Source organism: Quercus suber, unplaced genomic scaffold (assembly GCF_002906115.3).
Source record: "Quercus suber isolate HL8 unplaced genomic scaffold, Cork oak 2.0 scaffold_192, whole genome shotgun sequence".
Classification (NCBI taxonomy): domain Eukaryota; kingdom Viridiplantae; phylum Streptophyta; class Magnoliopsida; order Fagales; family Fagaceae; genus Quercus; species Quercus suber.
The window spans coordinates 1,066,380-1,087,726 of record NW_027069650.1 but is presented as its reverse complement, the minus strand read 5'-3'; the positions used below and the strand labels follow the sequence as shown (position 1 = coordinate 1,087,726).

The 21,347-nt window shown below is 34.8% G+C and overlaps 1 protein-coding gene, 1 non-coding gene and 1 pseudogene across 3 annotated transcripts; all 3 read right to left on the bottom strand.

Moving 5' to 3' along the window:
- Nucleotides 1–5,031: 5,031 nt before the first annotated feature.
- Nucleotides 5,032–16,010, bottom strand: LOC111991063 (probable CoA ligase CCL12; annotated as a pseudogene).
- Nucleotides 16,011–17,038: 1,028 nt separating this feature from the next.
- LOC111991065 (constitutive photomorphogenesis protein 10) lies at nt 17,039–20,595 on the bottom strand. Of its 2 annotated transcripts, none has more exons than XM_024022844.2 (4): nt 20,279–20,595; nt 18,593–18,666; nt 17,886–18,033; nt 17,039–17,551 (listed from the first exon to the last, which is right to left on the bottom strand). In XM_024022844.2, the coding sequence occupies exons 1-4, from the start codon at nt 20,484–20,486 to the stop codon at nt 17,454–17,456; spliced, it is 528 nt and encodes a 175-aa protein (XP_023878612.1). In that variant the 5' UTR covers nt 20,487–20,595; the 3' UTR covers nt 17,039–17,453. The 2 variants fall into 2 exon arrangements, with proteins under 2 accessions (XP_023878612.1, XP_023878611.1); XM_024022843.2 differs by having other exon boundaries at nt 17,039–17,554; nt 20,279–20,593.
- A 214-nt stretch (nt 20,596–20,809) lies between these two features.
- TRNAM-CAU (transfer RNA methionine (anticodon CAU)) lies at nt 20,810–20,881 on the bottom strand. Its single transcript has one exon. It is a non-coding gene; the product is annotated as a tRNA-Met (tRNA).
- Between the last annotated feature and the right edge of the window lie 466 nt (nt 20,882–21,347).

Genomic DNA, 21,347 nt, shown 5'->3' with positions numbered 1-21,347 from the left:
TTCCATAAGTCCGAAAATTTACCCATAAAACCATGAATTAATGCATGAAACATGAAATAAAATACAAAAGGAAGGGTATAAAGGACTTACCGGTCTTGGGAGAGGAAAACTTTGCAAAAAATCCGAAGGAAAACAACAAAAAATTGAAGTGGAGCCTAGTCCAAATCAGAGAGAGAGAAAGAGAGAAAAGTTTAAAAACTTTTGAAAAAGTGAAGTTGAACAAGTCAAACCCAGATTTTTTAAAAACCTTATTCACGATTTTTGATTGATCGAAAATCAGTTTCGATTGATCGGATCAGATAGAGGCTCACTTAAATTTTCAATCGCAATTCGATTGATCGAAGAACAAGTTCGATCGATCAAAATTGTAAAAAAAATGAATTTTTGAAAAAAGCAAATTTTTATGCAGACTCTCCTCAAAGCATTGAATTTTATGTATAAAATATATGAGTATGAGATGAAATACTTTTCAAAAACACAAGATTTAAACCCAATTTTCCCAAAATTAAGATTTTCAAACAATCTCCCTTTAAATTCTCAAGCAACAACTCTGTTTTGCATAAAACTCAAAGTATTTTCAAACTTGGTTGGTCAAACCAAAAACACACACACTAATATGTACAAAGTTTAGTAAAGAGTAACTTGTGTAGTGTGTGCAACTAGCAAAAGTTTGAGATACATGTGAGGTGATATGTGAATAGAAATCAAACACTAAGTCTACAAAATTCATCACACAAAATTTAAAAGAGACTATCACCTAAAGAGTTACATCATATAACTCTCACATCTCCTAGAACATAAGTTTACAATCATGTAAGTTTCTTGAATTTTTCCTCATATTGTACACACCAATTTTAGTTGTTTAGAAACTTATTAAAATAGTCGGGATAATATACACACCAATTTTATTTATTTGATTTAGCATTAAGTCCAATAATGTACATACCAATTTTAAGCATTTAAACCGAGACTACACCTTATGTTCTTTTTGTGCATATGCTACACTTTCTCGAGCACAAAATCTTACGATATGCACTAAGGTGTTTATGATTGGCTAGTGAATAGTAGTGAGATGGTTATTTACGCCTTTCTCAAAAGGTTCAAGTCCGACAGTCAAAGACATGTGACTTCAAGATCAAGATAAAGTGATCAAAAACTATAAATATCTTTCCCACATAACATGCACTACAAAGTTTCAACCAGTAAAGTGCAATAAATAAGCTCATCTAAGCTAAATAAGGTACAAAGATATATTATGTGAAAATAAATTGACCAACTTTGTTTTCAAAAACCAAGAGAATAAAAACAAAGCATGACTTGCTTCCTTCCTTTCTTTCTTTTTTTTAATTTATTAAAAAATGAAACAAAAATAGTCCTAGAATGAAATGCATGAATGTTATGCAATGCAAATCCTTAAAAAAAAAAAAAAAAACAAAACAAAACAAAACAAAAACAAAAACCAAAAAACAAATGTCACAAAAGGTAGAGTAATGAAGCACAATGACCATGTCAGAAAGACTCAATTAGATCGAGTTTTTTGCATCCAAAACTTTTTAGATACACTACAAGCATTGGAGTTCTTATTCACATTAGAATGATTTCCAGCTCCAAGATTGGAATAAAGGTTTAGAGCTTTAACCAATTCACCAATAAGAGCCATAGGATCTTGTGTTTAAGGCACAGGCACTTTCGGCTTATTTGCTCGCTTAGCTACTTGCAGCTTGTAACAGTTTGGACGAATGTATCTAGACTTTCCACAAAAATGACAAACCCAAACAGGCTTACCATGCATCTTGTCCTTAGAAAGGGTAGACTCTATAGGTTTAAACTCTTTCAAATCAACCCTAATCTTCCTAGGAGGTGTGACCTCTACAAGTTTAGCAGTCTCACACACAACCTCACTCACAGGGGGTTTTGAGGAAGAAAAAATAACAAAGTTTGTGGAATTTGGTACAGACACAAAGATGCTTTTAACAAAACCCAATCCAGATTTGTCAAAAAGAGCCTTTTGAACACTTAGCATTTAATCAAGTTTAGAACTAGCAAATCTAGCAACAGACAAATCATGTTCCAAAGATTTAATCTTTATCAAGTAAAAGCGTATTCTCAGTTTTCACATACCTGTTCAAAAGTTCCTTAGCATCAAACAATTTAACAAGCAAATTTTTCTTATCAAGCTCAAGAGATGCAATTTTCTTTAAGCCTAATTCAACATTCATGGCATCCTTTGCAGCAACTTTGCAAAGTTTATTACAGGCTTCTTGAAGATCTGCATCCTCAGAGAGTTCCCCATCAAAAAGGTTCTTTTCAACAGACACACTTTCATTGACTACAGCAGTAGCAGCGAAAATAATGAAGTTTTCATCCTCGTCACATCCAGACTCATCATCAGAAACTTCATTATCACTAAGGGTTACAGTCATAGCTTTCCCCTTAGACCTCAAGTATATAGGACATTCAGATTTCATGTGACCATACCCTTGACATCCAAAACACTGAGGACCCAAAGAATTATTTGAGGATTAACCAACTTTTTCTCTAGGTTTTTCATTGTTGTTAACTTTAATGGGATCATTATTCCTAAAGTTTCTAGGTTCAGCAGTGTTTGTACCTCTTGTCATTCTATTACTATTCCTAAAAAAGTTTCTAAAGTTCTTGGCAAGGTAAGCAATCTCTATAGCAGAGAGCTCATCATCAAATCCACCAACCTCAACATTATTAACTGACTTAAGAGCCATTAATTTGGATTTGCTAGTTTTGGGTAAGTCCAACTCATAAGACTAGAGAGATCCTATAAGTTCATCAACAAGGATGGAGACAACATCTTTGCTTTCTGTTATGGCAGCCACTTTGGGTCTAAAATCTTCAGTTAAAGATCTAAAAATCTTCCTAACAATTTTAGGTTGATCATAGATTTCACCCAAGTTGTATGCAAAATTAACAATGTCATTAAGTTTAGCATAAAATTCATCAAAGGATTCATCATCAGACATCCTAATGCTCTCAAACCTAGAAGTTAATTGCTGCAGTTTATTTATTTTGACAGCCTTTGTGCCTTCACGCACAGTCTGGAGAATTTTCCAAACAGTGTAAGCCACCTCTAAATTAGAGATTCTCTTAAATTCCTCCATAGAAACATTCATAGTTTTGCTTTGAACCCAGCTACTTCTTTTTAAGAAGTTTGCCACTCACTCACAGGAGTAGTAGGCTTCTCCCATCTGTACTCAACGGAGTTCCAGACTCTCTCATCAATAGATTTCAGGAATGATTTCATCCTTACTTTTCAATAAGCATAATTATTCACATCAAAGTGAGAAGGAACAACTAGAGAGTGTCCGTGTTCCATGACAACAGGGGTCAAGCATCAGCTCAAAGATCAAAAGATCTACAAACAGAGAGCTACCCGCTTTAATACCACTTGTATAGTTTTTAAACTCCTTAAAACACAACCAAATTAACCTAGTAAATTAGCCAAGTGATTACTTAGTCCAAATTTCAGATCTAGGTTATGACAATCAAACAATCATATCATGTATAGCAGCAGAAATATAAATAACACAAAAATATGATCACCAGGAAAACCAAATCGGTAAAAAATCTATGGATGATTTAACCTAGCTATCCTTAAGGTAAACTTGAATCCACTATAAAAAGAATCGAAACTTTACAATAAGACTTAAACCACTAACATCTTATTGCTACCCACCAGTAGAAACTTACTGACACAACCACGTGTAAACTCCGAGACCATGGACTCCTTCTTTCTTGGATTCTCCAGTAAGTACAAGCACACCCGCTTGTGTATCTTTAAGGTCCTTAATGTAGCAATTGAATGATCATCAAGTTCTTGAAGAAATCTCCTCCTTGATAATCCTAAGTTTGTGTGAAGGAAAACTCCTCACGGATCTCATAAGAGATTCACACAAACTACAATATGAGCAACCTCTAAAACGTGGTTAGGGTTTGCTTTATATACCTAGAGTAAAAACATAAAACCCTAAACATTTAAGAAGTTACGGCTGAGTTGGAATTATGCAGCAAAAACGCATTTTGCCTGAGATTCGATTAATCAAGCCTAAGCTTTGATCAATCGAGCCAGGCCGAGATGCACAATAACTTCTACATCAGCTCGATTCTAACTTTACATAAAAGAATCAAATTTGAGCAAGTCTAAACAAGACTAAACAACTTGTTTTGATCATAGTTTGCCAACAATACACATTAGAGTTCTAAATACATGAAATCCTAAGTCTTTAGAACCTAACAACCACTAACTGGGATCTTGAGTTTTCCATGTACTTGAGTTCCATGGAAAATTTTTGAAAATTTTTTATGGAAACAATTTGTTTTTATCATAGTTTGCCAACAATATACATTAGAGTTCTAAATACATGAAATCCTAAGTCTTTAGAACCTAACAACCACTAACTGGGATCTTGAGTTTTCCTTGTACTCGAGTTCCATGGAAAATTTTTGAAAATTTTTTGTGGAACTCGAGTTCCATAAAAAATAGCATGGCAAATTAAAAAGCTATTTTTTTAAAGAACTCGAGTTTTTGGAACTTGAGTTACACAACAAACTCGAGTTTCAAAAATGTGGTAAGTTGCTAAATATTTCGCAAACAGTGGTAGATCCATACATATTTTCCCAAATAGTAAAATATGGTCATTTTGGCCTTGTTTGGCATCTTTCGCCAAATACATGGTACTGTTTATATGTATTCAAACTTGTGTGAAAATAGTCAAAATACTATCCACATGACACGTTACTACTCAAAGGTCCCTTTAACACAATGCTAGGAACATATATATAGTTGCACCATTGTCAACAATTGATTTCATTTCCCAAATCTCAATATAGATTATAGACTATTCTGCAAACAATAGAAAAATGTAACAAATGACTCTTTTAATAATGAAACTAACTTATAAGTTAATTTTTTGTTTTAGTTATAACTTTCTAAAATCTCAGTTTTTCAAAACTTTTTTCAAAATACAAATATATTTTAGTACATTTTCAGCAAAAAAAAAAAAAAAAACTCCAATTAAAAATTAAATAAATTGTTTCCAAATGAACACAAATGCATTTCCCAAATCCCAATATAGACTATTCTACAATCGGCCTACGCCTAATACATCTGCAGCTCTAACTATATTCTAGTCAGACTTTACAGGGCAATATGCCTATAGTCAGATTTTACCGCAGATTTCCATTAGCATGTAACATATTCCCAACCATTTCATATTCTATTTACATATTTCACTTATTCAACCATCTCAATTCTCAAAATTCACCTCACGTGAATGAACTTATTGATATTTTTATGCATGACCAAATTGATGATGTTCACATTAAATTTTACTCCAAGTTGAGAGCTCATGCTTCATTTGGTCCCTCAGAACCCTTCTCAGTAACTTGTTAGAAGCTGTTCTAGGAAACTCCGGAACAATCTTAACATAATTCACCTGTTAATCATAAAGAGAGTTGGAGGAATTGTATCAATAACTTATAAAATAATTTAGACCAATTTGTGAAAACCATCATGGAATTGAAATCTATTCCATCTTTTCTACCCATCATTTGGAATGAATTGATGACACTTTTCAAAGCAATTGGTATGAGTGTATACTAATATATATGGATTCATTAGAACTCAAAAAGACATCAATTTGATTTGGAATATGCTAAAACTACTATCCATTCTACTACAAAGAGGTTAAACTGATGTGACAATGAATGTGGTTAATGTCACATGAAAAAACATAATAACGTGAATTTTTGAATTACTTTTTATTTATATTGTCTTTGAGAGTTAGCACATAAGATGTAAGCATTTATGTAGTTAACGCACCATTTGTTATGCTATAAAATGTTGTCATTGAAAACATTTATAGTGCATAAACCACCAAAACCGATGGTCCAATTGCAGGAGCCCGCTAGTCCAATGGCTGGAGCTGATGGTCCGACGGCTCAGCCCACTAGAACAACAACCCAACCACAAGATGGAGGGATAGGCATTGTGTGTTTTTGTAAAATGTTTTACCAAGTTTTTAAGGTAAAACGGTTTACAACTTTTTCCAAAGGATTTTATAGTCAACAACAGAAAACATTTTTCAGGTTTGACCAAATTTTAACGAAACAAACATAGCAAAATGCTAAAAATATTTTTCAAAGAAACAAGCAAAGCTTAAATTTGCAACAGTTGTAACATCGCTATATTTGATTTTCCAGTCACCATTATTTGGATGGAAAAAAATTCAAAGATGACTGTTCAATTTGAGCAAGAAACTGATCTCTTAAGAATGGTCAGATGATGGTTAAAGTAAAAGTAAAAGTAAAACTAATCATAAGCCAAAGGAAGAAAAAAAATAGTCTTAGAGTCAAACCTTAAACAACGGGTTGAGGTTGCTTTGAATTGTCCTTGAGAAAAGAATTTTCAGCTTGTCTAGTTCAATAGAAGATCCTTTTTTTAAGACTACAAATATGGCCAGTTGTTCTGGACCACCATCCACGGGTGCAACACTGATTGCAGCAGTCTCCAAGATGCATTCATCAGCACGGTCACATACACGCTCAATTTCAACAGAACTTGTCTGTGTATCACCAAATATTCAAAGATTTCAATATTTCAGATGTTAGTCCAAGCATGCCTATTAAAGCACTCAGTCAGGTCAAGCTTATTGCAAGTTTCAAAAATCAAAGGCTTTCTTTCCAGTTGTACTTCATAAAACTCATTTTTATCTATACATATATATATATATATTTGTTAATATGCTATTGAGCCAGTTTAGCCAAAGTTTTCCTTTATTTTTTTTTTAGTTTTTCTTCTTCTCAATTTTTTTTTTTTTTTAGGTGTGGCTCTTCTTGTTCTTCCCATTATATACCATTTTACTGTCACTCTTTGTCCAACATCTCGGTCCTTTTTGGCCCTCTTTCTCCCTATTATTTCCTATCTTACTGTTATTTTTTCTCCAATCTTTTCTAACTCTTCTTTTTTCCATTTTCTTTTCTATAAATTTGCTATGAGTAATGTTTATTACATATAAATTGTTTTGCACTATTTTATACACACTCCAAAAAACAACTGAAACTGTGACTTTAAGTCACGATTTTCCATTTGCTATTACTACTTTTGTATCTCTCTCTTTCCTATTCAGTTCACATTCATCCACAAAAAAGGGGATTACTCTCTCTCTCTCTCTGTTTTTCTTTCTTTTGGTGAATATTTTATTCTTTCTTGTAGTTCTACTTTGGGTTTAGGAGTTTTTGTGTTTTTTATAGCTCTACCATAGATTGATGTGTTTTGATGCTTTTGTGTTGTGTTTCTTAATTACCCATCATAGGTATTCTCTCTCACTCTAATGGCTTTAATTTGATTTTAGTTTTAGTTATATTTAGTTGTTTTGAAAGTGGGAATTTGAGTTTATCAAAACAAATCTACTTGACTATGCATTTGAATGTGCCTACCAACTATTTGAGTAAATATTAATTACAAAGTCTTATCTTTTTTGCCTTTGATTGCACCAAAGTAAAGTTCAGTTGTACAGAAGAAACTCTAAGAAAATATTACCCATTATGACACAAGTTAGAAGAATAGGGATCATCTTAAAAAAGAAAAAAATTAACCAAACACATCCAAAACATGCAAATAAAAGAGTAACTGAAATAGAAAAGAGTAAATAGAAAAGGCTAATGCTGGAAGTGTAGGAAATATTTATTTTAATTTAGTCTTATTTGATTTTGGAGTACATTGTAATATTTGTAGGCAATTGTATTTTATTTTAGGTCTTAATAGTTAACTGGGTTATTAGTATTTTATTTTATTAGAGTCAAGGTTATTTTTAAAATTCAATAATTGGGATTTCCTAAGTCATTTAGAATGAGGTTTCCTACGTTAATTAGAACCAAGGTTTCCTATGAGAATTAGGATTAGGATTCAATAATCTATATAACTAATATAAGCACAATAATGTAATCCTATGAAGGGGAATTATCTTCATAATATATAAAATTTCTCTTGAAATTGTCCCAATGGTCTGGTACTGACTGCAGCAGACCCTAGGGGCTGACTTCTAGAGCATCTTTGCAGCTTGGTGCTGCTGACCCCTAGGTTCTCTATCTTTATTTTTCATGTTCTTTAATTATCCTGATGAATTGTCTTTGTTTGTCCTGCATCAGATACATTTGTAGAGATAGGGAGACAGAGAAAATACTTGCAGAAATTGTTGCATTTGGAGAGAGAAAGAGAGGGTCAATGAATATAGATGGGTGACACTCATATGAAATCAAGAAAGAGAAAAAAGGGAGAATTTCAGAAGAGAAAATTTTTTAAAGAATAAGACAAATAATCCTAGTTTTAAAATCCAAATTTAGTATCTTCAGCAAATTTCAGAAAATAAATTATAATTATGTCACATTACAAAATAATTACATATTTTCCCACATCGTGCAAGCCCACGTCTAGTTTGAGGTAATGGTTATTCCTTTGTTTTCTTCCACAGGTTAATCCACAACAAATATTAGGGTAATTCTCAAATGATTGAATCACAGGAAGAGCAATATGTGGTACCTTAATGCCTCCAATGTTCATAGTGTCATCAGCCCTACCCTGAATAATGAAATATCCTCCAACAGTTCTCTTAATGATATCTCCATGTCTCCTGAGGTGCTGCCAATGCATATATATCATGTTATAATAGGATACAATGCCAACAACCATCACATGTTTGTTATACTCACCAAGAGAAATATTTTATATAAATTTACTATCTTCTCTAGGTAACAATTATAAAACAATAATCAATATAGTAATAATAATTCTGTGGAACAAACTAGAAAAAGAAATTTTTTTTGGCTCTAAACATGTTTGGAGTTATTTTTTTCCAAACCACTATGTGGAGATTGAAGAGAGCATCCATGTGTGATTTTAATTACATGAATTTGTTAACAAGTCATGTGACTTGTTTAAATAATACACATGAATAATCTTATAAACCGCCACGTAATGGGTTGGAAAAAATGGCTCCAATCCAAGCATGTTTGGAGCCTAACTTTGTCCTTTAAAAAATTGTAGATAAATATTAGAATTGATACAAATTGGTGCTTTTGCAATTAATTTATGGTCCTCGATGCTTCAGAAGAACCAGAAGGTAACAATGCCTATGTGGTTCAGCAATTGTCTATCCTATGGGTGAGATAAACACACATGATACTATCTAAAAAATCATGGTCACAATCACAATCTAAAGAATTGGGATGACAATCAATGTAAAGTCCCTTGACCCAAAACATAAGCACCCAGTCATAGTCAGTCTGGGCGCTTAGTCCCTACTAAGGTAAGACCACAATCAGGCTGCTTTTTGGGTAGGAGACAACTGAAATTTTCAAATAGATATCCCATTCCAAATGTCTGTATAAGTATGTACAACCTAAATTATATAAAAACTATGCATACAAAGAGCTGATTATGCAAGTATTCTTTTGAGATAGGTAGATTGTGTTTTTTTCTTTTGGGGGGGGGGTTGTTTGAACCACAAACATGGGACACCTCAAAGGATGCCACTGCTAATAGGCTATCACTTGAACTTGTAGGTTTAAGCATACATTCCTTTGTACATTGGCATTCCCTTGAAATAAACTTCATCATGATCGGCATTAAGCAATCTCTCAGATGCTCCATGTATAGGGGGAATAAACCAACTTCACCAACACAAGCTTGATCATGCTGTCAATAGATCAAAGACAAAATATATCCATTTATCAGTCATTTGGCTTGGCTTCTCCACATCCATTTTCTTTCATAATCATGGACATTGTTGCAATTGTTCAGCAATTATCCATCACCAGTTACTGAAATAACGAATACACAGTAGAAAAAGAAAATTAACTTTCAACTAGAAACCATCTAATAAATATTCTTACATATGGTATCCCGTTTTCATCAAGGATGACAAAGCCTGTTGTCATTGATGCTGTGCTAAAGTTCCAAAAGCTTGCGGCTGCAGAGGACATCATGGATATAAGCTGACCAAGTTCTGTGCCACCACATAATTCTGTAATGGGATTGTAATAAGATTTTGAAGATAGCCAAAGTCATCATCAACATTGGATGCTTCCCCTGTGGATCAAATGATCTGCACATATCCATTTCTAAGTTCTTTTTCCTTCGATTTTATATGCAAACATAGTTTTTAAAGTGCAGAGAGATATTACTTTATCCTTGTCCAATCTAAGCCTTTCATACATTCTGTACTCTTCCAAGCTTTTACTATGCTGGGAACTGTACCCAAAATAGTCACTCCTGCATCCTGAACAAAAGTAAAATCAAAAGTAAGTTGGTATTTGGACAGAGGGTGCTAACCTTATAGTTCAAAAAATATTTTACCCAATTTTCTTATTTGGTAAGTCACACGCACCACTCAGTGTCTTTTGAACTAATGACCTCACCCTTCAACTCATTCTTACGGTAGGAAGAACGTGTCATCTGAGCTTAGATCTCTTTGGTGTACTACTATACTTGTATATAGAAGTTCAGTATTCCAGGAGTTCCTTATTGGTCATACTACAACTCATCTAAATAATGTTTTTCTTTTCAAAAAATCTGGGGAATATTTTCCTTTGTTCCACTACTAACCAAACAATTCAAAAAAAAAAAAAAATTCTAAACAACCACAACTTTGATGGTATTTTATAAGATCTTTAGAGGGCTACAATAGTCTGTCTCTTCCAAAGCCAATTACCCTGGGTTGGATTTCCATTCTCATGCTGGCTTCCATTGTTTGCCTCATAATAATTCTTTCCGATTGATTTAAGTAAAATCAACTAACGAGAAATTACATTAATCTATTAGCCTTCAGGACGAGAAAAAGTGTTGGAGGTGTTACCTGAACAAATTTTCCAAAGCCATGGCCAAGAGGTGATCCATGATAGAGTGCAAGAGTTGCACCACATAGAAAGCAGAAGAAGAGTACACTTGGTCCCATCACCCATCCCAAATTTGTCGGCCAGCAGAAAACATCTCCAACTTGAACATCATTGTGAGCCCATGCATCAGCAGCAGTTCGAATTGGCGAAAGTTGTGTCCATGGAATAGCTTTTGGTTCTCCTGATGAAGGCCAAGAAAGGAACTAGAGAAATTATGATACAAGCATCTCATACTCAAGCTAAGAAATATATATGTGCTGGAACAACTTATCTACCTGTGGTTCCAGAAGAAAAAAGTATATTAATCACGGATTCCACTGGTTGATAGACTGGAATATAATTATTTGATCTGCCAAGAAGAGAATGTCATTACTGTAATTAATTCTTTGGACATTCTTTGAATGATAATACAAAGGTGGACCTTTATTTTCATTAAGTATTTTGTTGGACTAATTTGACACCATTGCTGTATGCATACCTTGGGTGGTGATTGGCACTAGAAAGAAATTCTTTCCACAATAAATCCTGTTCTCTTAACTGAATGCCCACATCATTACCAATCCCAGGGAGCACTATAGCTTTATAAGGAGCAGCTTCTACAACTCGACTGCAAGGAGAAAGAAGAATAGCCATGATGATACAAAAAGTGTACTATTAACCTGTCCAGTCTCCAATCAGCATGGTAAAAGTATTTCAGATAAGAAAAAGGAATTAACATGCACAGATTCATTTCCATCTTGGGTAAGTGCTTCATGGTAGCTAACTTTCATGAAGAGCCTACAAGAACTACTTAAAAGGAAATTGGTGTTTGGCATTTGTATTTTGCACAAAAACTAGCATTTTATAAGGCTCAGGTAGGGTGAATCCATCATTCACACACATGGCTCGTTGCCTCAGTTCTACCACCTGACAGAGAGAAAGAAGTTTCTCATCTATCTCAACTACACAATTGCAGTCTTTACCTGTACAAAGGTAACTTTCGGCCTCCTCTTAATATGAAATCCTGAATACAAATTGAGAACAGGAATCAACTTTCAAAACAAGAAACTATGTAAACTGAAACATATAAAAATTAGTTCAAAATTGATATATTACTTTAACTTATTTGTGGGCTTGTACAAGCCTAAACCCCTGAGGAACAGAACTTGTGGTACATTCACATGCATATGAACATAGAAATGAACTCAAAAATGTAAATGCGAACCACCTCAATGAATATTCATGGTACATCCACATGTTTATGAACATAGAAATGGGAGAGAACTCTAATACAGGTTGCATTAACAATTCTGAAAAGCAACGGTAAGTTGCTCCATGATAGAAACTAAGGGAGCTCCACAACTTTCTTTGACCTTTAGTCCAAAGCCTCATCCAATATGCTCAAATAATAGTTACCTGATAAAAGCCTCTCCAAGAATTAACAACTTGTGAAAGACACATTTTTCATGCTTTTCAAACTTAACTACCTTGCTTATAGCTACCAGCTTGGGGAGAGAAATACCAAACTGAGATGGAAGCAGAACTAGACAGTTTAACAGCATAAATGTATGAAACTTGACATTTAAAAATTACCACAAAATAGTTTGAAACAAGTGGAAACATGGGAAGAACCATTAAAAGATTCTATCTAATTATTTCAAAAAGTGGAAATTAATTTTTCGGTAAGATTGCTAGTAGGGAATTATCGCTGAATGGCTTAGAGATGTGCTTCTAGAAACTATTGATTAATGAACTGCTAACACCATAAGGAAGACATATTAACAATACAACTTAACAGCTGGATTTGTTCGTACTCAGAAGTGGACAGAGATCACAGCATAAGATGAAACTACTACAACAACTAGGCACAAAGAGAAAAAGGGAAGGGGGAAGGTGCAGAAATAAATGATAAATACTTATAAAAGTAAACTTTGGTAATCCACTCATGCTAATATGATATGACACAGGCAGTATGCAGAAATCTAAACAACCAAATATACCATTGACACAATGCAGAATTATATGGATGATTGGATGTAGTACAATCAAAGTGTATGATGAGCCAAACTAATGGTCAGACCATTTTTGAAAAAGACTGAATGGTCAGGCCATCATTTTTGCAGCTTTGAGCACTTATTTATTTATGGGGTTTACTAGACAAGGAACACAATTTAACAAACTAATACCTTGCTAATTACTGATTCTAACATCTGATGACCAAGTACAATTGCTATCACTTCACATATCTTCAGCATAACAGATTGGACCAACTTGGTTTGAGTACTAAGGTAATCCCACACTTTTAATCAAACAGATATTTTATGAAGGTGAATGATCACCTGAGTGAAGATACCCTTTGCTTTTGACACACGCAAACGAGTTGCAATTTCCTTTGCTGCAAAACTGTCAGCTATTGATACAACAATAAATCCTGCTAGTATAATTGCCAAATATATGATAACTGCATTGATTGTCATTGGCATATCAATTGCAATTGCATCACCCTTTGAAAATACTGCATCCAGTGCATTTGCCACCAACCTGTAAATCATTTCAAAATCCTCTTAATATATGCATCTGTCTTAGGTTGAAGAATTGAAAAATAAAGAGCCAAGTACACTTTATAACTCAACCTTGCATTTCAATGTGAAGGACTACCCTTCTTTAAAGTCCCAAAAACAAAAACAAAAAAACAAAAAAACAAAAAAACAAAAAAAAAAAAAAAAAAACACACAAACACAACCACAACACCATTAGATTCCCAAAAAGTGCATAGTTGCAAAGAATCATATTCTATGAGATCAAGGCAGTATCTCCAATATATCCCACTTGCATTGACCCAGTTAGAGAGAGAGAGAGAGAGAGAGAGAGTAGTTATAATGTTCACTCAGACACGGTAGTTATAATGTGCACCACACTTTAACAGATAACGCATTCAACTGGGGATAAGAATAATCAAATGAGAGCATACATTACTCGTTCTCGAAGTTCTTTCAGTGTCATGTGATTAATATTGGAATCATCACAGCCTTCATCCCTCCACACAACAGCCACACTGTTATCTTCTTTTCTTGGATGAGTTCTAGGTAGCAAACAACACTCAGCAATATTCAAAACTGAACCTGGAAACCATGTTCCCCCAAGTTTCGATTTGTCGGTAGTATCTAAAATACACTTTGGGGCCTCATGAAATGAAACTGAAAGCTCTTTTAGAGCAATAGACCAGTAATCCTGAAATTCATTGACATTTACATAACTAAGTTGAAATACTGCTTTGCATCAAAACTAGCATTTACCTAGCAAATGAAGGCACAAAAAGCATAATATACCTCAGGATGCTGAACAGAGAAGTTCTGAAAGTGGCTGAAACTTGTAATAGGATCCTTGTATGATGTTCCTAACAGCTTTGAACCATACTTTTCCATCAAACGTCCCAAGTTTGTATGTTTAGACTGATCTCTAACAAACAGAGCGAGAAGAGATCAGTTAGGAGTAAAAATCTGAACATTTACTCTTTGAATATATCAAAAATGCAACCTCAAAGTCATTACAACACAATAAAATTGAGTTATCAATTGGAATGCACACACTAGTAACTTTCTGCAACAGAGTGTATATAAGTTTCTGTAACTAATGATACAACCATCAATCATAGACAATTGTATTTAGTTAAGAGTACAGCAGCAGTGCAATGTTAATGCCAGTTACATTTGTTAACAATTGCAACTAACCTTAGAATAAACATTATTAATGTCTATAACATTGATCCAGAAAACACGGAAAGAAACGTGTTCAAATAAGCTTAACTCCTAACAGAACCATGTTAGTTAGAACCATGTTGATTGGACCCCATATATTAAGGGGAAGTCTGGGACCACCCATTAGAAGAGCGTTCTAATAATAATTAAATAATTAAATTTACAGTTTCTTGACAATTATTTTTGGGACAAGTGATAGTTTATTTGTTGATACTTGCCAGCCAAATCTAATACATTATTAGGACCTGTTAGATGAAGGGTCTCAATCTGTTTTTCACAAAGACGTGGCAAACAGCTACTAAAAAGGATAATCTCTTTGTAACTAGGCAGCTAAATAGAAAAGACAAAAACTGCAGGTCCAACTGTAAGAATATGCAGAACTATAAGGACTAAATAACAAGGGAGAAAACAATGCAATGAATCAGTGAAAGTAGTAGGTAATTGCTAATTAGAGAAGGATAGAAAGAACTGAGGGAAAGAAATCAAAGACAGAGCAAAACCATACAGAGAAGGGAACCAGTAGAGAGGAGGACCATTGGTGAGGGAGTCCCAATTGGCATAGACCGAGTAGTAGACTAGCTGATGCAGCCCATGTGGGTGCCATGGCTTTAGTACCCTTTGAGCCACCAGTGATCGCCAAACCTCTCTTGGGTCAGACCCTTTGGCTCCAAAAACTGCTTCTTTGAGAACCCTTTGGAATTCTTTGGCCTCCTCTATGGTTAGCCCTGCCTTCACAAAGTCCTCCACTCCGACTTCGCTTATGCTCTTCCTCATCTTTGTCTCTCTATCTCTCTCTCTTGATCTGTGGTAACTGGTAAGTGCGAACGTTGTTGTAGACTAGTAGTAAAATAGTTGTAACGTAAGAAGTATTGTTTAGATGAGGTTGGTCCACGTGTTATCTATGGCAGCGAACCTTCCAAATTTCCTTATACACTAACTACGCTCTCAATCTCAATCGTGTTGGTGGAGTACTAACGAAGTTTCTGATATCATTTCAAGTACAAAAGTGCCTTTTTTTTGGGGGGGAGAGTTGTGTGTAAACACCATGTCAAAAGTTAGATTTTATAGAAAGAAAGCTCCCATGACTGGAACAGAATCACTGTTTCCATATCCAAGCCAAACGAGAAGTGGGTCTATCATCTATGTCTCTTAACATTGTAGAAGAAGTTTTTAATGATTGGAAGACATCTTTTTCACGACTTATTTTTCTTGACCTACTTCTCCCCAGGTATATTCAACCCCGTTATGTGCCACTGTTGTTGTTGTAGTTTGTGACTCCTCATTGAACCACAGGGAGTTATGAAAGTGAAAATCGAAGGATCAGAGTATTGGTAACACTAATTTTGTCTAGTACCATGTCAGAGTATTGGTAACAACACTATTTTTGTCTAGTAGGACCGATCCATTCAAACTCAAACTTCCATGCTTATCTTATGTCTGCCTCGCTTTTAAATCGGTCTACTATTTTTTCTCTATCACTTACAGTCTGTTTTGTGGACAATTATGGCACAAAATGTGATATTTTATGTGGTCTTAAAATTTTTTAATTCTTTACACAATTGTCCAAGTCTCTTTTAGGAATAACAATTTAAACTTGCACCCACGGATACCTGCCTCACCCATCCTTGATGGACGAGTTTTACCCAGCCCACAAAACAAATGGAGCGAGGATGGAGGTTAATATTTTCCTCCATACTCGCCTGCGTCTGCTCTGTTTTATATTTAGATAATTAAAACATATTTTTATAAGTTTTAAGACATCTGTGTTTTTAGCTGCATCTGCTCTGTTTTATATTTAGATAATTAAAACATATTTTTATAAGTTTTAAGACATCTGTGTTTTTAATTATATATATATATATATATATATATATATTTGGGTGTGATAAGATAAAGATAGGTACCCACTGGTACCTGCTAGAATGGGGCGGGAAAAAAAAAAAAAGTAGGGCGGAAAATCGGAAACCCGCCCCCATTGCCATTCCTTACACATAAAGATAAATCCTATGTGCGACACCTATATATGAGACCTATTAGGCTATTCTTAAATGGGAGGAAAAGTAAAGTACACTGAATGCACTATATAATTTCAGGCAAGTGCAACATGCAGGTCTTGATAATGGACCGACACCTTCAATGAAAGAAACTAAATAATTAGGTAACTTATTAACAACATGAGAGTAAGGATTGCATATTTTGTTGTCAAGGTAAATCCATGACAGTTTGAACAACTCAAAAAGTAGAGCTTTGCCCACAATTTTGATAATAGTAGAGGCACTCCAGAAAAACACTACTTTTGTATGTCTTCATTTGCAGGATAATATTATGGCTTATTGGAGCAAAAACAGAAGCAGAAATATAATTCTTGGATATGTAACTTCACAAAAATGTTTCCCTTTGCACTCTAATGAATCATGTAGTACACATCACATGTTACTTTCAACGCATCAATATCATTCAGCTTGCTAGTCCACAATTCCAACGACTTTGGGACACGCCACCGGACACAGTCTTCTATAGTTACAGCTGCTTTTCCCCAGTAAACAATAACAATAACCACCAATTAACCAAACATTCTGAGATTTCTCATTGTACATAATTTCATATTGCATCCTGAATGTCTCTTTCAGCCATTATCAAACACACACTGGGATGGTCATAAGGTTAGCAAGATACTGTGAAAAGTTTACAAACAGCTTTTCCTTGTGTTCACCTGGATTTTATGACCTATCCATGAATCAAAATGATAGAACATCTGCAATTCGAATGGCGCTTTTGTCAGATTCACCGAAGTCACTTGGCAAATCGCCTTGTCCACTCTGCAGCTAGTTCATCATGTTTTTCTCTATCTGCCAAGTACAATCGGGCAATGCCAGGGATATGCGGTTTATCTGCTGCAACAAGAATATTCATACATTCAGTACTAGAGAGAAAGACACAGCCAGTTCAAGTGTTATTTTTACTAATATGTTAGTTCCAACTCAAGCTATAAAGGTCCACATTGCCACAATTTGAGAAGTGAAAACACCAAGTTTACTTCATTTTAATATTGTAAGCACAAATTGGCATTGGCACTGCTGTTGGTGGCACGTGTAAGGGATGCATCCCTGCATGATCCAACACCCTCAAACCCCCTTCCCAACATACAAACACAGATTTTGAAATTAAAAAAATTTTCAGATATTTATTGTAAAAATGAATGTCCAAGAGATCGAAAGAACTTACAGGGATCAGGATTTGTGAAAATTGATCTGATTGCAAGTAGCACCTTAGTGATTGTTAGAGCTGGACTCCAACTATCGTTTAAGATGTCTATAATCAAATTGCCAGCAGTATCAACATTGCAGTGGTAAATACGAGTTTTGAACACTACCTGCAAACCTGACGTTATAATGGGAAGAACATAGGAATAAACAATGGACACTAAGCATGATAAGCAGTTGATAATTCCTACGTACAAGAGTACAAAACATTTGTGTTTAAATTACACAAATTATTTTTCTCAGCTGAAATACAATATTGATAGAAAAAACTTTTACAATCTGTGGATTGTTGGAGTGAAAACCTTAGATCTCTGAATCATAAGATTGTCGCTTCAAACAGTACCCTAAACTGCCTATTTTTATGCTAATATGGTATAATAAATAAGAAAATCTTTGTGAATATAACAGTCTTATGTATATTAAATAGTTTCATATATGCTCACACACGCATAATAACGCAGAGTACCCACTAAACACATAAACATTATGGGAAAAACCCCTAAAGACATGAAAAGTCAAAGCACAAAATGCTTCCCATTTTAAAGTGGACTTTTTCCATAACACAAACCAAAGAAACTTAGTGTGTGTCATAAGATATATGGTGATGTTCTAATAAAATGTGCATTCTGATGTTTAAGATGACATAATATTTCAAATTGTTCAACATACCTTTGGAGGTTTGAATGGATAATCGCTTGGAAATGTTATGTCTAGGAAATATATACCACCTTCATATGGTGTTCCTAAATGCATGGACACAAAAAGTTTAGTCAATATTGGTATGTCAGTAATAATAACAATGCACAAATATATTTCCTTACAACCATCTTTGCATCAACCCTTCATTATAATAAAAAGCCAAATTACTGCTTCGGAATTGGAAAATTCACTCATATTCATTTGAACAGTTAAGTGATATGCCAAGAACCCAGTAATGGAATGATATCCAACCCAAAATAGCAAGTGCGTTGGGGTGTTGCTAGTGGGGCCAAAGAACCCATAATGGGCCCAGGCCTCACATGTTTATTGAATTTAATAAATCTCATAGAAGCATTCTCTAGTTCTCTAAAGGGGGGCTAGATAACACAGAGAACAAGCAAGAGGAACTCCATCTAAAAGTAAACTCAAATCACAAGATTAAGGCATTAAGCTTGACGACCGGAACTTCATCACCAGCCACACTACTCAAAATCAAATAAAACTCAAGCTGGTGTGGTTGAGGATGTGAAGAAAGTTCCTGAAGCTTCAACGACTGGGATTGTTATAAGGAGAAGGTTGCAGATGATGACGTACAATAACATGCACAGGATTATATTTGATAGGAGATTCAATAGAGAGGATGATCCATTGTTTTTGAAGCTTAAAATTGAGGGAGTAAGTTTAAGCTAATACTCGAAGAAAAAGGAAACTCAATTAGGCTTGAAGACCAGAACTTTGTTACTGGCTCCATTACTGGAAATTATCAAAACTGAAGCTTAAATTGAGAGAGTGGCAAAATTTAAGCGAATACTGAAGACAAAGTACACCCAAATCATATGGTTGATCTTGAAACCAGAAATTCATCACCAGCTGCGCTAGTGAAAATCATCAAAACACAGATTAATAGAACTTCATCACCAACAAAAGGCAAACCCAAATTAGGCTTTAACTAATAGAACTTCATCACCAAGCCATTACTCCAAATCATCAAAATACAGGTTCTTCAAATCAAGCAACGTGGATAAAAATTGAAGCAAAAACTCAAACAAACTACATCCAGAATCACATCACTAAGCCCTTAAAAGCAAAACTTCACCCAAAAACCACACCAAAAAAAAATCAAACTTGAACCAAAAAGTTAGTAAAAACATAAGCCAACACTCAAAGCAAGCAGTAGTGGCCTTAAAAGCTAATTTTATGACAAACCCATCACTCAAAACCACCAAAAGACTGAAGCTTGAACTAAAAAGTCAGCAAAAAACACATGCCAGCACTCAAAAACAAACAGCAAGCAAAACCCAGAAGACAAAAATAATGAAATCATAGAAAACAATAGTGGCCTTAAAAGACAATTATATGATAAACCCATCGCTCAAAACCACAAAAAGACTCGAGCTTGAACTAAAAGGTCAGCAAAAAGCACAAGCCAGCACTCAAAACAAACAGCAAGCAAAACCCAGAAGACAAAAATAATGAAATCATAGAAAGTAGTAGTGGCCTTAAAAGACAATTACATGATAAACCCATCATTCAAAACCACAAAAAGACTCGAGCTTGAACTAAAAACATAAGCCAACACTCAAACGAAGCAAACCCCAGAAGACAAAAACAATACTAATAGTAGAAGTAGAAGTAGAAGTGGATATGAGAGGAGACCTTGGGGGCCAATAATGGTGGCGACCCAGTGATAGAGATTGTCACCCTTGGGTCCGGCAGAGCAATCGGGAGGTGGGTCCACGTTGAGCTCGGACATCTCCCTCTGAATCCTCTTCCCCGAAGCAGACAAAGAGGTCGTGGGTGCCAATGCTATTGATGATGATGATAATGATGGTGAATTCCCTCCTATTCCTCCTGATATCATCATGCTCTCTCTCTCTCTCTCTGTGTACTCTTCAATAAAACGCACCGTTTTAACTCTTTTTTTTTTTTTTTTTTTGGTTACAGTTACAGTTACAGAGTCACAGACAGTCACAGAGCTAAAGAGGTGGATGAAGAAGAAGTGGTCGGTGTGAACGCACCGCTTTTATGTTTGTAAGAAGCTTAAAACGCATCGTTTTTAGCCAAATGGACGAAGAAGATGCGGTGGTGTGATGAAACGCACCGTTTTGGTGTGCTTAAAACGCACCGTTTCTACGGAAGAATATGAAAAAAAAAAATAATTGGTGGATTTGGGAAGCTACTCTGTTGTATCAGAGCCAGGTTTCGATCCTGGGACCTGTGGGTTATGGGCCCACCACGCTTCCGCTGCGCCACTCTGATTTGTTGATACGTAATGCATTAAATTTTTATTTAGCTAACTATCAGACGTATTCTTTACCGCAATTTGGCAACACGCTAGTGGGGGCCAGCGGCTACCGGCTAGGCTTTTTAGCTAAAGATCAAAACTATCGATATTTTTAAATTTAAAAAAAAAATTAATTGAATTTGATTGAAATGGGAAATAAATAAATCAAAAAAAGAAGAAACAAAACGTATAAATGGTCGAGGAACGTGGATGGTTTAGTACACTTTTATCTAGACCCAAAAGCCACAACGAACGAAGGAAAGGAACAAAAATACCAAGTCCTAACCTCACTAAAAATGTCAAATTGAATAACCAAGATGACAGTGTCTCATTTAGAAAATTTGAACTTAAAGGGAGATGAATTAGATTCAAACCATTTATGTGATTAGAAAGGGGACCAATAAATTGATTGTTGTCGAGGGATAAACTTTTGAGATTCGG